This window comes from Branchiostoma belcheri, unplaced genomic scaffold, assembly GCF_001625305.1.
Source record: "Branchiostoma belcheri isolate BF01 breed outbred unplaced genomic scaffold, Haploidv18h27 scaffold22, whole genome shotgun sequence".
NCBI lineage: Eukaryota > Metazoa > Chordata > Leptocardii > Amphioxiformes > Branchiostomatidae > Branchiostoma > Branchiostoma belcheri.
The window spans coordinates 1,593,261-1,610,472 of record NW_017803713.1 but is presented as its reverse complement, the minus strand read 5'-3'; the positions used below and the strand labels follow the sequence as shown (position 1 = coordinate 1,610,472).

The 17,212-nt window shown below is 39.1% G+C and overlaps 1 protein-coding gene across 6 annotated transcripts in view; it reads left to right on the top strand.

Moving 5' to 3' along the window:
- Positions 1-2,708: 2,708 nt before the first annotated feature.
- LOC109470276 (GRAM domain-containing protein 1B-like) overlaps positions 2,709-17,212 on the top strand; it is a 56,012-nt gene continuing 41,508 nt past the window's right edge. Inside the window, exons 1-2 of one of the 6 annotated variants that reach the window (XM_019769164.1) lie at positions 2,709-2,965; positions 3,078-3,241. In XM_019769164.1, coding sequence (XP_019624723.1) covers positions 2,939-2,965; positions 3,078-3,241 — 191 coding nt within the window. In that variant the 5' untranslated portion in view covers positions 2,709-2,938. Of the gene's footprint in view, positions 2,966-3,077; positions 3,242-8,440; positions 8,616-11,219; positions 11,409-17,212 lie in introns of those variants that run through there. The other 5 variants (XM_019769162.1, XM_019769166.1, XM_019769165.1 and 2 more) reach the window with 5 other exon arrangements.

The window sequence follows — 17,212 nt, the reverse complement described above, 5'->3', positions numbered from 1 at the left end:
CGGGCATATGACGGCCTGACAGGCAAAGTAAATGCCCTGGTGGAGTTGATCAACTTTCAGAGAGACATCACGCGGAGACACGTGGTAGTGCATCTAGGGGGTTCTGATACCCAAATTTTGCCAATGACAGGGCCAAATGGCTTCTTCTATTTGTCACTGATCGGTATTGTTCATGCATCACAGTGAATGTGCATAAGTTCGGCCAACGCGAGATTACTCCCGACATGGTTAGGCGGACTTCTCCGGCAAGCTAACCCCTCTACTAGGCTTTGAAATTATTCACCCTAAGTAGCCGCAAGACAATTTGCTAGCCTGCTGTGCAGGCCCCGCGGCAGTGGGGAAGAGTTTTTAACGCGTTACTTGCCAGCCATCCTACATAGCCGCCGAGAGAAGGTTCCATTCCGCCCACGGATGGACGGCTATATTAAAATAACGCGTAAAAACTCTTCCCCACCGCCGCGGGGCCTGGGGTCACAGGAGGCTAACAATTTGCCCAGTCTCTAAATGCGTCTCTGACGGAAACTACTAGTACTACGGTTATCAGCCACCTCACCAGACCAGACATGCCGAAAAAAGTGTAAAGTTAATTATCTTCGCTGTAGTTCCTCTGGGAGAAGACACGAACATCTGTATCGGTATAGCCGGTATAACCGCCCTTCGGCGTAACACACCAGCTTCGCAGGCACGCGGCACGGCGGCAGCTAGGTGTATCACACCGAACGGCTTGTTGTTTTTTTTTAAAAATATAATTTCCAACATGTAATCACAAGACGTGGTGACGGCACACTCAAGTTTTTCAAACTTAAATTAATGCCGCCACCAACACAGGGGACTCATTTTCACCTGAGCGAAGTGAGGAAAGTCGTGTAAAGTGCCTTTCCCAAGGGCACAAGATCGGTGGCATGTTAGGACTCGAACCCGGGACCTCTAGGTTCAGAGTCGAGCACTCTGCCGCCACGCCACACGACCCCACGGCTTGTTATCATTACAGAATAATAACATTTTCTCATTAATTGTGCAAATTAAGTCTTTTTTTTACATAATCAATATCTGCCTGTGTTTATCTCGTTCTCAATTAGCAATGTCACAAGCTTCATAGTCCTATGATGGAATGCAGATGATTTATAGAATTTTCCCATAAATTATGCAAATTACATCAGATTTGCATAATTGTTACATAATTATATTAAGCATCGCGTAAGCTACCTGCATACCCAAAATCATGACGATCCGTCAACCGCTTCTTGAGTTATGCTCTTTGGATATTTTCAAACAGATAGTCCTGCAGTTCCAGAGCAAGCCTCTAGGGGGCCCAAACTCACGTCATTTCTTCCCCAGCACAAGAGCTACCTACCATCCAAATTTCGTCACCCTAGCATGTTTAGATCATGAGATATCAAAACCGGAAGTTCAGCTGCAGTACCATAACAAGCCGCTAGGGGGCCCAAAATCTAATCATTTTGAGGTCTCATTAAGACCTACCCACCTACCAAGTACATGTATCAAAACAATCCATCAAGGCCTTCTCAAGTTATGTAGACACGGTTTTCAAAATGTTTGGCTAAACCCAACAGTTGACGCCAAGCATTTTGGAAACGTGTTCAAACAACGTCTGAAAGACACGTTTGTTTCTGGCTGGAGGCAAGAAATAAGAAATTACAATAAACTGCAAACCTATTCTAAATTCAAAACGGACTTCACTTTTGAGAAGTACCTTTCATCAATCCAAAACAAATCATTTGTTGCTAACATAACCAAACTGCGAATCAGTGCACATTGTTTAGAAATAGAAAAAGGTCGTTATAAGAATGTACCAGCCACTCAGAGACGCTGTCCTACATGTAAACATACTGTTGAAGATGAATTTCACTTTTTATTATCTTGTCCCATGTATACTGAAGAAAGGTTGACACTTATGAATATGATTTCACGTAACTCAAACATTACCTTACCTAAGACAAGCTCAGATACTTTTAATTTACTGATGTCATGTCCTGAACCAATATCCTTGTTTATGGGCCAATTCATATCCTCTGCTCTTCGGAAAAGAAACAATATCATCTGTGACACCTTGAACTGATGTTAACATTGTATCCATGTTCCATATATATTGTATAATTCATCACGCACAATTATAGGGTAGCGTTAGAATAAGGTATCTAGAAGTAGATTTTAGTATTGTTGTTATCTTTTGATTTAAACACTTGCCATACATTGTATCCATTGCAATTGTTGCGCAATAAAGATTGATTGATTGATTGATTGATTGATTGATTGAAGTTATCGTGTTTACAGACGGACGGACGGACGGACGGACGGACACACACACGAACGCCTCTGAAAACATAACCTTCTTGGCGAAGTTAGTAATGGACTGTCATCTAAGAGTAACGTTAAACATTATAGATTATTACAATGTTTGCAAAATGACATTTTTAGCAAGTCTAAGAAGGGAGGATGGCAGCATTTTCTGACACATAAAGATCTCAATCCACGGGGTCGCAAATTGGAGCTTCTATGGCCCTGGATCTTCTCTGGTATACCATCCCTTTATTTCGGCCAATTTCTACTATTTTTCCAGCGATCCGCGGTGCCTGGTAGAGGCTAATGTGTCAGAGGAACAGGGCAGTTAAAAAACTTCACAATCTTCCCTCCCAACATATCTGCTTGAAGAGAAAGTGCCTCTCATCCATGCCACCTGTCGACTTTCATTTAAAAACGCAACAACCTTCAGTTCAACGTCGACTATGTCTGAGATGTAAAACTAACATCTTTCAAAGAAAACACACAGACACCGTACACTTGATGTGTCACATCTTTTGATAGCTTTACCGCCGGTTTTTGAATCAAAGTGTTCCCGCCACCGAGACGTACTGAGCACCTTTAACGTCTATAAGGATAACTGGTCAAAGTTCACCAGACTGAGACGTCACTTAAAATGGCGGACAATGGAACAGTTCAGCTGGTAGGTAGTACCCCCTGGTTATTCTGTCGTCATCCTCGCTACGAATATTCAGCAAAGGTACGTCACAATATCATGAATAAGCGCCCCAACACTCTGCGTTTGTTTTGGCCAGGTAACGCCGACGATTAGTGTTGAATGCGCAGAGAACGGAGCTGTGGCGGCTGCGGGGAAAGATCGGGAGAGTTCCGGGAGCAAACGGCACTCTCTCTACTCCACGTCAGGCCGGAGCAGACAGACCAGCACGTCGGGCTTCCACAGGACGGCTAGTGCTGCTGGGTAGGCAAACACACTGGTTTTAGACTGTACATTCAGATACAGAAACACACGGTACCTTAGCAAGGTAAAGGTGGCGTGATGTAACGTTATATAAATTAAGTGATGTGATTAACTCATTTGCATTTTGAGTGTCAGTGACTAGTGCAAGCAACAAGTGAAATATATCAAGTGTGAACAAGTTAGGACACAACAACAGCATGAACACGGAACAGAAGAGAGACTGCTGATCAGTCTTTTGTTGCTTTTGGAGAAAATGTTTTAGTTTCTTCTAGACAAATACTATTTATTTTTGAAGCAGGTCTGTAGTACTGTTTGCACCCACATCTTGTTCAGACATCTTGTACTTATGTTAAGTTAGTGTTGTGTGCTTTATTGATCCGCAACCATGACAACACAACAACTTCGAATGAACATTTATTCTCTACTCCAGACAGGATACAGCTCAACAGCCTGAAAAATATAACCTGTTGACATGTTTCAAGGGAATAAAATTCCTCATTAAATATTTAACGTTAATGTTTAAAGAAATAATTTAGAATCTGACAAGACTGATGGAAAAAAATCTGCAAAAGCGATTAGTGATAATATTAAAAATGGCAGGTGGTGACTGGTGAGGTAGGTGACAGACTACTAGTATCTGAGGACCTGTCAGGATGTTGTTCTAGTGAGGCATGTGTATAAGTCATCTCTGCCATTGGCATGAGTCGCTTGAACTTGGCAAACTGAGTTGACGCAAGTTACCAGTCAGGATAGCAGGATTGCCAAATTTGTGACATTTCAGTATTTTTACTTCCATACACATGTACTATGTTTACATATTCAAATTTGAGAAAATACTGGACTCTTACTGCAGCTCTGAGACCTTCCAACTGTAATGCAAAAACATGTTTAGGACAACAGTTTGATTGGTCAGTGGCAAATTAAAGCAGATTTGTCTGTATCTGTATAGCTGGTATAACCACCCCTTGGCATAACACACCAGCAGAAAGTTGCCACATGTAACTTGTACATGTACGTCAGGGCTCGAAATCCTTTTTTTCAGGTACGTGCAAAATTGCACATTGGCAAAACTTTTAGGTGCAATTTGAAAAATTTATGTGCAAAATTATATTTATGATCATGTCATTATAATCATGTGCATTTTGCATATTGCACATGGGTATTTTGAGCCCTGTATGTGTACTCTGAGTACCAGTTTGTGGCTTACTACTATTTTGACAAGTTTCACATCTGCCCTCCATTAGTAGTCAGACAATTAGTTGCTCAATTTGATTTTGGGCTAGACGTAAACCTAGCCATGGTGATGTCTTGGAAGTAATGACAAATGAATAAGACCCTGTGTTCTCAGTTGATCCTGCAACAGGAAAACCATTTAATGATTTAGTTAAAGCTGCCTCTGGATCTGGGCCAGAATCAAGTTCCAAATGGAGCTGTAGATGGCATTCCTAGAGAGACCAGGTCCAGCATCGATGCATGTTTTCTATGTGTCACACATCTGTACCGTCACTCCACTGCCTGTTTATTGATTTACATGTAAACCACTTTTGGGTGCAGATGCAAGAAATTGAAGTACGTACTAGCTTCTTCAAGTTGCAGTTCAAATATAAGGCCAGTACTGCTCTGAAATTTCAAAGTAGTTCATAACTTGGCCTAAACGGACGTTCATCCTTGAATATTTGGGCGAAGCTGAACATTGATTATCACATCATATTGATCAGAGACATTTAGTTAATCAGTATATTTGGGTTATGCTTTGCATTCATTGGAATCAGGTTTCAGTTAAACTTTGTACCTGTTTTATAGCTGACCCATTAAGATATCACAGTGCATTCCTTTTTGTGTCCATGCTCAGCAATTGAAAGGAACCGGGTCAACTCACACAGAGCTGACAATAATATATTGACATAGTTCTGGCCTGGGTTTTGTACAAATTACAAGTTGAAGTAACAGCCCCAGCGCTATCGTTACGACATAGCTGCCCGCATCTTAACTTTAGGCTCTTACCATGACAGTATATCTTTCCATCTGTCTATATCCTTGTATATGTATTTGCTAAAAGTTCTATGTATCCATAGCATACATCTAGCTTAATTATAGTTTATACTGCTCCAAACAAAATGATTTTCATGGAAATCCTACAGCTTCTATCACCATCACCTCACAAAGCCCAGTGGTCGAAATACTTTTTTTTCAGTGCTCTGCAATATTGCAGAAGAGTCAAAATTTTGTTCTGCAATTTGAAATCTCCACAGCCTCCATACTACAACCTTCTCAAACCATGAATGCACATCATTACCAGCATCTTCACTGGTCTTTCACCAACCAGTATCTTCACGGGTCTTTCACCGCTGTCTCCCACTACAAGCTACTACAACTAAAATAATACCTTACCTTTAAATGTACTAGTAATCACACCCACATATCATCCTTCCACATAACATACTAATAAAAGACACACAAAAAAACAGTACGATTTTTTGGTGCTACCTGAAACGGTCAGACTACTACCTTTCGTCAGTGACACTAAGGCCATGTTTATGTGAAGTCAACCAAGGCGCTTTACATGTGGTTTACCCCGAAGCCGGTTACAAGTGGCTCCATCTGAACGCTCCAAATCACATTGAAAGCGCCTCGATCCCAAACCACTTCTAGAGGTGGTTTCGAATCGGTTTTCCTGCATCGCAATTTGCGTCTGAACGCAATGTGATTTCAATGTGACTTCACCTGGTCATGGATAACGGGGTGATATTTCTTTATTTATATGCAATACCACATTTTACGTGGTAGCAACTTAAAGAGAAGTAATGGTCAAATAATGTGTCCGTTCTAGGACGAGCTTCACTGCCTCTGGCGGGACCACGTCGGCATTCGGCCGAGATACGCTGGGAGGGGGGCATCAGCAAGCAGGTCGTTGACCCCTGACATTGATAACACGCCACCTTGCGTGTTTTCATCAAACATCAATGAATGCAGTTTCGTAGAATCGTGATCGGACACGGTTTGCAAGGAATGTATGGCACGTGGACTAGATGTGAGGAATGTGAGTTATCCGAATCGCGGTTTGGGTGACTTCACATAAACTCGGCCTAAGAGAATTGCAGGTTTATAAGCACGACCTATTGAATGATTCATATGCAAATTAGTGAAGACAAATTTTTGGAAGTCCAAAGGGAAACAAAAGATAGACGAGTCAAGACAAGGATGATGCAAATTAGTGAAGAAGCTCCTGTTGCTTCAAAACAGGACCTTGAGTGTTGTCTGTCCTTGGGGCCAGAGAGTTCTAGTTTGCTAAATTGAAAATTATTGAATCTGGAGCCTATTTTTCCTTCTGCAAAATTGCAGATTGTATAAATTTTTCTTCTGCAATCTTGAAAATCTATCTGCAGATTGCAGACTGCAGACAGGTATTTCGAACACTGAAGCCTATGTCCAACACAGAAAAGGGCTGAGAAAGAAGTCTTTTAGCTGCAACAATGAATTCAATTATTCCTTGCTTGTAAAATTGTAAAAGCAAAGTACTGATTGAATCAGAGATATTCCCTTGCATTGTTATGGGTGTATGAAAGAAATCAATGATGATTTAGTTATCAGTCCGGTGACTAGTACTTAGGTAATGACTTGAGCTGGCCTTCAGTTATATCTGTCCAGGCCATAATTGCGCTGATCAATTTCTGGGCAGCCAGTCTAGATTGTAACATTTACGTCATTCAGGAGTATTCGCTCTCTGAGAGGCTAATTGCCTATCTAATAGATTCTGTGAAGGTGACATTACACTCACGCACAGGGCAGATTTTGCTTTTGGCAAGCTAATGCAGGGTTGGACAAGTTTTCAAAAATCCACTTGCCCTACCGGGCAAGTACCTGGTCATTTCCACTTGCCCGAACCAACTTTTCACTTGCCCAAAATATGACGCATTTCGATTCATTTTACTAGCAGAAAGGAAATTATTTTATTTATTGGATGCTTTATTCATCAAAATTGTTTAAAACTTGATCAAAATAATGCAGGGGCTATATACTTTGCATCTCAAAAATTTACTTGCCCAATCGGGCAAGTGCAGGGACATATTTACTTGCCCGAACAGTACTTTTACTTGCCCTGGGCAAGTGGGCAATGGGACTTGTCCAACCCTGTAATGGGTACGTTTCACCATATATATGCACCATTTCACCATATATATGCAAGTACCACTTCAGAATGTATACTACTTGTAGTTGGCAGTTATACAGAATTATAAATGATAGTCCACTTAAAGGTCATGGATTGTAATGGAAAACCTGGCATACCTGCAGGCACACTGACTTTGTACGTCGGATTCTGATTGTAGGATAATCAATTTCTCTATTCCTGTTCTTTCATCTTCAACTACCAGTAGCTAGGAGGGAGAGGCAGCAGTGCAAATACTCTCTCACAGCATGGTTATTTACTTTCAACCCAGAAGTACATTGAGCCCTATGCCCAGTGGCTATGACTGAAAGCTGGATACCAGCTGTTTGGGAAATAGAATCAATTATTGATAATTGTGTTACTGTGCTGGTTGAACGATTTGAATGGAAACCACAAATTAGCAAATTATCAGTGATATTAAAGGGTGCCAACTCCACATTTTCTTTCAAACTTACTGGCAAGACAATATGAAGGATTCCACAAATATTGTATATACTATTACAGATATATTTTTCAAATATTTTTTTTAAAGGTAGAATGAAGGCTGAAAGGAATATATTTTCTTCAGTTAGAATATATTTGTAATTTTTTTGGATGGGTGCTTGGCTCCTGGAAATGTGCCATAATCATGATACTGTATTACTCTATTTACAAAAACGTCAGGTCTGTATTAGTGGTTTAGCTCAGTCATATTGTGGGACTTGAGTTATAAATAATGCAAAAATATCTTTATGCAGTCGCAAGCATTTCATGTGCAATTGTACAGTGTTTTGTCTACTGTGGCATTTGAAATAGAGGTTATCCCAGTGATTCTTGATATTGAAAGGCCACATGTTTGATTTGTATGTTGTCCTCCCCAACGTAGTCCATTTTCTGTGCATTGCAAGTGAGGTGTGGAAGAGGAATAACACTTCCTAAAGGGTATGCACACAACGGTGTTGTGACAGATTGTTGATGGTGTAGTCGCTGTCATTATGTGAGGGTAGCAGATGGATAGGTTTGCCCTTCTCTCCCTGCTAAAGCGGATGTAGGACGAGAAGTCCTCACCATCAGGCCGACAATTTGCATAGCAGGCTTTATGATGGGTAGTGACGTGCGCGGTGCTCTCTTGGGGCCAGTGCGCAGTGCAGGTAACTGACTTCCATCAAGGAAAGCCGACATTTCCTGCACCATGGAGCAGTATCGGTATGCAGACATGGCCAAGAGGTAAGGGGAAAATGTCTTGCTACTGTTTACTCACATAGGGAAGAAATTTTAGCAACATTGCAAGGGATGGGAAATTATTATATGTCCAAATGTTTTACTCATTACATAAGCATCCATGATAGTATCAGATTGGGGTATAGCTATGATGATTGCGCGTTCATCATGGTATTTACTGTTATGCCTGCTGGCACCATTCTTTGTACTTCATACTTGTGATAATGGTTTGTGAGCAGTAATGCCTCCTTCATGTTTAGTATCAGAGTACCATTACTACTACTAGGTGTCTCTGATAGCAGACCAGTGATATTGACTGCGCTGTCGACCCACTTACACTACAGCACTGTGTGTACCATCCCAACAAATAGCTGGATGTATTATTTGGTCATTATTACTTGTATATGTGTACACTAGTACATACATATACTTACATGTACACATACGGGACAGTGTTAGTGTTACTGCTTTTTGCTACATGACATAGCAAGAGACAGCTGACTTTTCCAGGCTGCTCACAAACGTACACCTGGAATATGTGTAGACTGATTTACATACCATCCAATATATGTATATTGTCCCTTATGAATTTGTTTGTTTTGATTTTGTTTTGAAATATACAAGTGCTATAGGTTTCAAATATTTGTCATGAATATTTTAGCCTGTGTCATTTTGAAATACCTCACAGGTAATATAGGTCATACCAGACGGAGTATTCTTTTGACATGCAGTAACGCTACAGTAGGGAGGCCTCCCCTTGGACAAAAGATTTGGGCTCAAGCAGTTCTGAAATGGCTTGGAAGTAATGGATGATTCCAAACAAATAAAGAGGGAGGAGCTAGACATCAGGGGAAGAAGATTTCCATGGTGATGCTTTGATTTGATGTACATGTACATTATGTCTTGAATGGTTAGAATGTGATGTACATCCTTCAGGTTTAGCTTTAGATGTTTTATTTACCACTGTCATATTTCCCCATTCCCATAAGAATTGGAGGCAAGGGTAGGATGCGTAAGCTAGATACCCATCATAACTCATAAGTGTTACAGAAAAAAAATCACTGAAGATTTGTTTGAAATTGTAAGGAATAATGTGTATGCCATCATGTTTTAATCTTGTCTCTATCCCAGGGAGCTATAATGTGCTATAGCTATGTGCTAATGAGCTATACTGTTTGTATATTTTGTCATATGTTGTCTTCTTGATGCTATACAGTACCAGATTATTCTCCTCCTGCACCTGTCTACATGTGAAAACATTCCCTAACCTGGGAATTCTTTGTTGTTTTGTGTAGATCTAGCAATTTCATTATGAAATGAAATATAGATTGTTTTTTCAGAATTGAATGTCAAGTGAAAGAGGGGCCATCAGCAGCTATGTGTACAAGTAACTTAATTGTGAAGAACACTATTATTTAGGATATTGATTATTGATAATGATATTGTGAGATTTCAAATTATTTGAAAAAGTGTACATTTAGTTTTTACAAGAATGTAACTGTGTCTAGGATGAAAGTATATGAGGAAACTTACAACCTGTAGTACCTTCAGGATTCCAATGCTACTGTTTACATCCAGATAACCTTTGACCAAAGTAAACTACAAATAGTGAAAGGGACAGGTCAGTGATCCTAAATTTAAAGGTGACCTCTCTCATTGGTCTTCCTGTATTTACTCAGCTGGCAGTGTGTTAGCTCTGACCTCCATTGCCTGGCTTTGGTATTTGGTCAACTCAAAGGACATGACTGTTACTAAAGTATAGAGTCATTAGACCAGCTAAGTAGTTAGATGTATTACTTTGCCACACATATTGTTGAAGTATAGGAGTTGCTGTAGTTCTGCTATAGAACACTAGGGGGAGCTAGTAGACAAGCCCTTTCACTACATTCCTTTTTTTGTACCCTTGGAAAACCAGGGAAATGTTGATACTGTTGTGGAATTATTTTCTGGCATGAGCAAAAATCATGCGCATTTCTGCCATACATGGGTTTAGAAATGAGTTGTGACATTTTGTGAATGTCCTCATAGTCAAGTGCTGAATATTTGTCCTCAGCAGGTCAAATAACTGCAAATTGTCATAGAAGCCTTACCATCTTAGCATCAGCATTCAGACTTGATTTCTGTGAAGAGCTTAATATTCTAATTTTTTATAACTTAGATGCACTCACAAATCATTTGATGTACTCACAAACTATTTGATGAAAAATTGTACATGATACCCCTGCAGAAAAGTGGTATGTCCTGCTGTCAGCCAAATGACCCTATTTAGAATACTGATGGTGTTGTGTTTCAGCTGGGCTGCTCATTGGTTGGTAGAGGGTAGGTGGCATGATGTGACTGTATGGATGAGTAGTTTCTGCTCCTGTTATGCAAATTTAGGGTCATACTACTCAGTATGCAGTTAGGATAGATATAAAATCCAATTAGGCTGTTGGTTTACAAAGACATGATAGTGTACATAGACGTATGACTAGTACTATAACAAAATACTGTTGTCAATACTTAGTTGTTTGTATCTTTGAACATCTAGGTCATTATATATTTGGAGAGTTTTGATTGTTTCAAGGCTTGTGTCCCCCTGGCTTTAAATGGGCAGAACTGGTATTGCACATTTATTTATCCAGACACCACAGTGTATTTCCATGAAGTGCCTTCCTTACCTAGTGCCAATTATGTTGAAGTTTTGTCAATCACAGAAAATATGAGGAGTTGACAAAGTTCCTAATTGTTTTTTGTGATGAAGGAGAGAGTTGTGATGTGGTTAAAGAAGAGGAGGGTCCGCCGGTTAAGAGGTGTGAGGTATGAATATACTTGTAACTTGGCTTGTCAGAATTATGGTGTGATATCATGTAGGTCACAATATATCTACTGCTGCATGACTTACCGGCAACTTGCAATTTTCAGGTAAAAATAGAAATTGTAAGAACTGGTATGATCTTTTGAAACCAATTTGTTTCAGGTTGAAAAAATGAGGTTATCATTTGAGTCATATCACCATATACATGTAGGTAGAGATATTGTAACATGGCAATCTAATTTTAACTTATTTAATATTTAAGTTGATGTGTAATTTTTTGTGAATCTCATTGGTGGCACTTTCTTGTGATATGAAAAGCTGTCACTTGCCATACTAGCCAACACACACCACATGTTTTGACCTATTTTCCTGTTCTAGTTTGTTGTTGTTTATCATCAACAGCATTAACTTAATGATTAAGCATTTTTTACTTCCTTGTCGGCCAAGCACGAATAGGTACCTGGTACCTGAGATGAAAAAATATGTCCCTGGCTCTAATTTTTCCATCTCAAATCACTGAAATTCAAATATTCCAATGTAGCATGATCTTCGGTGTTTTTATTCAGGCAGTAATTCTTATATAGCCTATAACTAATAACAGAGAAGAAAGATCACGCCCTGTAAAATACGTATGGTAATCTGGTTTTGTGAGTACATCTATCTGTGGGCATTACTGGGACAAACAATGTTTCGATATTGCTTAACCTAGAATCTCATGAAAGTGACTGATGTATGTTTGTTAGCATGACAGTGCTCGCCAGTGCTTTGCAGTGGTTTTTCCTGTTTATTAAAATGGCAGTATACCTGGCCAGTGTCTAGATAAGATGGGCAACATCTGTTTACTCTTTAAACAACATTGCATTTCAATCATAGGACAGGTGAAAAAATATGTACTACATATTTTGTCTCCTGTCCAATGATTGAAATGCAATGTTGTTTAAAGAGTAAACAGATGTTGCCCATCAATACAGGTGAAGACTTTTTTTAAAATCCTACTATAATGTAGTTTGTAGGATTCTTTAAAAAGTCTTCACCTGTATTGGGACTTTTTCTCAGAGGAAGTAGCAGGGAACAAAAATTTTTGATTTACTTGTGCCAGAGCTATCAAGACATACATTTTATCCTCCTGTAGGTCATCTAGAAATTGTATAGAAAACTGTTGTGTTGCTGTCTACTCCCATTATTCATCATGTTGTGTGTTTTTTTCAATTTTCTCCCAGAAGCAGGTAACAAACCAGCCCACACTTGCATGAAATTGTTGTGACCAGTAATGAAGCATGCTCATGTGGAGACAAGGTAGCTCTCAATGTAGCAGCTGATTTTCACCTCTTGTAAGTTGTATCAGGCTCCCCAGTAGAAATGGCAAGGGATATGCCAATTAGCATGTGACGACCTGCAAACTATCAGCTTGTCACCTACTCTGGGAGGTGGTAGTTTTGAAGGGTGCAGAAGACTGTCAAAGTAGGAGACCTTCAACAGCTCATAATGCAGGTGTCTAAGGTGTACCATACTGAAACTGAATCTATAAGTTGCCATGGAAACTGAGCCAGTGGGATCTTTTCTTGGCACCATTAAAGGATCACCTTGTCTTAATCTCCATGGTTGCTTTGTATGCAAGGTTGAAAGACTCTAGAAGAAGCTTGCTGAGGGATTGTTCTATGGAAGTTGATGGCTATTCACTTATTCTTGAGTTTTGAATTTTACCATGGATTTTGATATTTCTATAAGAGCTTACCAGGTAACTGCCACAAGAAGGGGGTGGGGGTTACTTAATTGAAACACATTTAGAATGGCAACAAAATAATGTATAGTACATGTGTATGAAAATTAAAATGGATATGTACTTGCTGGCTTCTATAGAGAAATTAATCAGGCTTTTAGGGTAAGCATTCATGCTCCTCTAATGACTCAAATGTTGGGTACATATCAAAGAAGTTTGAATCCTGAAGATCATTCATTTTCCATGAGCTAAATGACTATGAAAAGTAAACTGTTTGTTCATGTTTGTTCGTTTGTATGTGCCTTTATTTACACCTGAAATTGCTCTATTCAGCCATCAGGTCCACTTTATGGCCATCAAAAGTCAACATTTGTTAACACCAAGCGTGCATACCCTTGTTTTAAATCCTCTGCACCACAGTTTCTGACAAAAGGTACAGTTTTGTATTTCATTAGATGTTATTATCATCACCCCATTTTATCTGAAGAAACCAAGGGAAACAGTTCCTCAGCTGTTTCCTCCCATTCTGACCTCTCCTGGGCACATCCTATGGTGGAAAAATTTGATACTGAAATGACTGTTACTGGTGGAAGCTAGGGTTGAGAAGCTAAAAGGCACTGTCAATGGAATAGTAGAGAGACATTGTGTCAAGTATATGTTTACAGCATATCATATAATGGGATGTTGAATAGTTTCCCCAGACTTCTTCTTTATATATGATAAATTATGTATATCATTTACAAAACTAAAAAATGTTTTTGTCACTATCTACAAGGCAGAATTGGTTTATTTGGATTATACCTATATAATTGCAAAACTTATGATATTTTATTTTCAGTATGCAACTTTATAACTTGAATCTAAAGTTGGAAATGTCTGCCCCTGCTGCAGACAATGTTTCTTATTGTGCCTCGGGAACCACTATTGATTTTTGTCAATGGACTGCTGAGTGCTTTTCTGGAGTGCATTAATAATTAAGAATCCTGTCCTGAATCATTGTGACATCGACACGTGCTGTGCTGTTTTTGCTGACAGTACAGATCTAGCCCAGTGTCTGTGTCGTCACACGCACTTGTTGATGGTGAAAAGCCAGCACAGTGCTCTTAAGAGTATTGCAGTGGAGAAAAGAAATTCCATTCATTTGATTGTTATTTCATATCCCATTTTCAAATCATATTGTATTATATAGCTCTTGATATTGTATGATGTTGTGAAAATATAGTTTTTTTTTTGCTTGGTGATGGAATTTCTAGAAGTGTCTGTGCTGCTTTATTTCTGCTCATAGGATTTGTTCAATTCTGGAAACTGCTTTCAAAAGATTATTTTTGGCAGATGTTTCAATCATGGAAGGGCAGCTATAAGCATTTCCACACGAGGAGGCAAATGTGAATCATTGTGCAAGGTGCACTATTACTTCCACTAGCCTGGTTATAAATTTGCAACCTCTTTACAGTAATTGATAAATTGAGTTGGAAGAGTCCACTGCACATAGAGGGACACGGTCAGCATAGTCATTTGTACATTGTAATGTAACATAAAAAGACTTCTGTATAATGCTTGAAAAAACCCCAGCAATGAACAGTGTCCAACAACTCAGAAGAAGATGATAATCAGCACTAATATGCCTGTTCTGTATTCCTTTGACTGGTAGCATCACACTGTGAAAGGCTACACGAGTGCCCTTGAATGCGCGGAGATCGATCAATCTCCCCCTCATGTTTTAGTCTGTCTGGCCCTGTGCACAGTATTAACAGGATTGTGTTAGGTTTGCTAACATGGCTGCCAGGAGGATGGGGAGAGATGGGGAGGTGTAACACAGGTAAGGGGACCCGTTGGACAGGATTTACTTCCACATAGTGTCAAGAAATGTTGGCTGAACCCATCATGAATCTTAAGATAGAGGAATAAGTGGATGTATTACCTTGATTGGGATACTGGAATGTGTGCAAACGTTTACATTTTTTGTAGGTCATTTAGTAAACAGATTCCATCAGTCTTGGAGGTAGAGATGTGAATGTGTAGAGTGTGTTAGTCATCAGATTTGTAGGAGAGGGTGGCTAGAGCTCACTTGTATAATCTTGTGTAAGGATTGTTCAGGACACTATTTTATAAACTGCACACATGGGATTTAATGATGATTCTTATTTCCTTTATATGAACAGGGAAAGATTTACATGTACATTGTAATGTATGTGTGCCATGGCTGACACGTATTTCCTGTAACAATGGTCCCACCTTCTAAACTTAATAACTGTGCTTTAGATAGTCACACATTTTCATTGGTCAATAATCACATGACAAAGAATGCTGGTTGAAAACAGGATCTTAGACTAGCATTTTGTTATTGATGAAAAGACCCTCAATCAGTTTGCTTGTTTTGCCACAACTGATATATTGGGAAGTAATAATGATGTTTGTTTAGTGGTCTGAAACACAATAAATGCACAATTTCTCAGGTTTATGCATTCAATGTGAATGTATGCATCAAAACATTCTTTGTGACAATACACATGTACTTACATACCCAGTATATTTCAACTACATGTACTTGTATGGCATGTTTTTTTTCCAAACTCCCTGCAATTTCCACTTTCCAGATTAATTAGATTAAATGACAGGTTAGGCAAAGGTATGAAATGGCCAAAACTAAAGGCAATAGCAAATTCTTGAGAATTTCTATTATAATCTTCTTAAAAGTGTGATATGACTTCCATAATTCAAACTTTTTTGTACAGTATAGATTTAGTGAGATATTTCAGTGATGATGTAATGAAAAATTTTAAAGGTATGGTAGCTAACTACTATACTATTATATTTTCCCAGAAAGGTGTACAGCATTTTATGACACTTTACCTGAAGATGACATCATTTTATGGTAGTTGGCATTGGAAAAATGATGTGAAATGCCCCCCCCCCACACACTATACATTGTATGATGACAGTCATCCCCAGCTGTTGATAAATCATCTTAGCCCTAAACCACTGCCTCTACTGCTGTGTGAATTATTAATAAGGTGGCTTTAGTACAAACCATAAATCTTGGAGGCAAGACCTACTTTTAAAACTGCGTCTGATATCACTGCATGCCCTTTTGATAAGCGCCTTTGATATCGTGTTACGAATGACAGGCTGTCGCCACAGTTTGAAGAGCGCCATGTATGATATAACTACCCTGGTATCATCATGGCTTTCTGTTGCCTCGTAAGTGGGAAATCTATGGGTGTCATCAGTGCTGGGTGCTGGAGGCGTGTCACCATTACTCTGGGGTATCATTCATCTCCCAGTAGACCCATCTCACCAGCAAGTTTCTGCGGTAATAACATAGGGGTGCTGCAAGGTAGATTTTCTTCCAAGTATTAGTAGTTATATAAGTACACGTATCATCTACTCTCATATCTTATATTGTTTATCAATTGATATTCATATATTTGTATGCTATAGCAATTATTTTGTCAAATAACTGGTAAACTGATGATAAGTAAGGGGTAACTTTGAAGATCACAGTTTTGTTAAAAAATATGTATTTTCAAGGGAAGATGGGGCTATTCTATTTTGATGTCAATTCGGATTCTCCTACACTGTATGAGTACATATTGCCTTTGTTGCCCTTTGCTGAAATATGTCCAATTATTTTGATCATGGCTGGATATAGAAAACTATTCCCTTGTTGATGTGCCAAAATGCTTCCCCAGGGATTCCTTTTGTTTTGTTACCTTCGCTTTTACCAGGCTTGCTTTTCTCTATGGCTGTAACCATGCTGTATGTGTGCTGTTGCATGCCAAAAGAATACTTTAAAGAAATGTAGTAGATTATTTCAAGATAAGCATGTTTACTGCTAGCATTGCAATGTTAGAATTTCAGTATGGATGGTAAAGAGTTATGCCAGGCATATCTCTGATGAAGTCAGGAGAATGCTTCTTTAGGTTCGATTTACAATACTCGTATCAAAAGCCTACTTCAGACCCAAATATAGTATAGCAGCTTCTGTCTTATTTCTAAAACGTTACGTAGGAACTATTAGGATATTGTAATTGTTGTATTTTGGGTTCATTTACCATCATGTTAAAACATCAGCAGAAAACCATG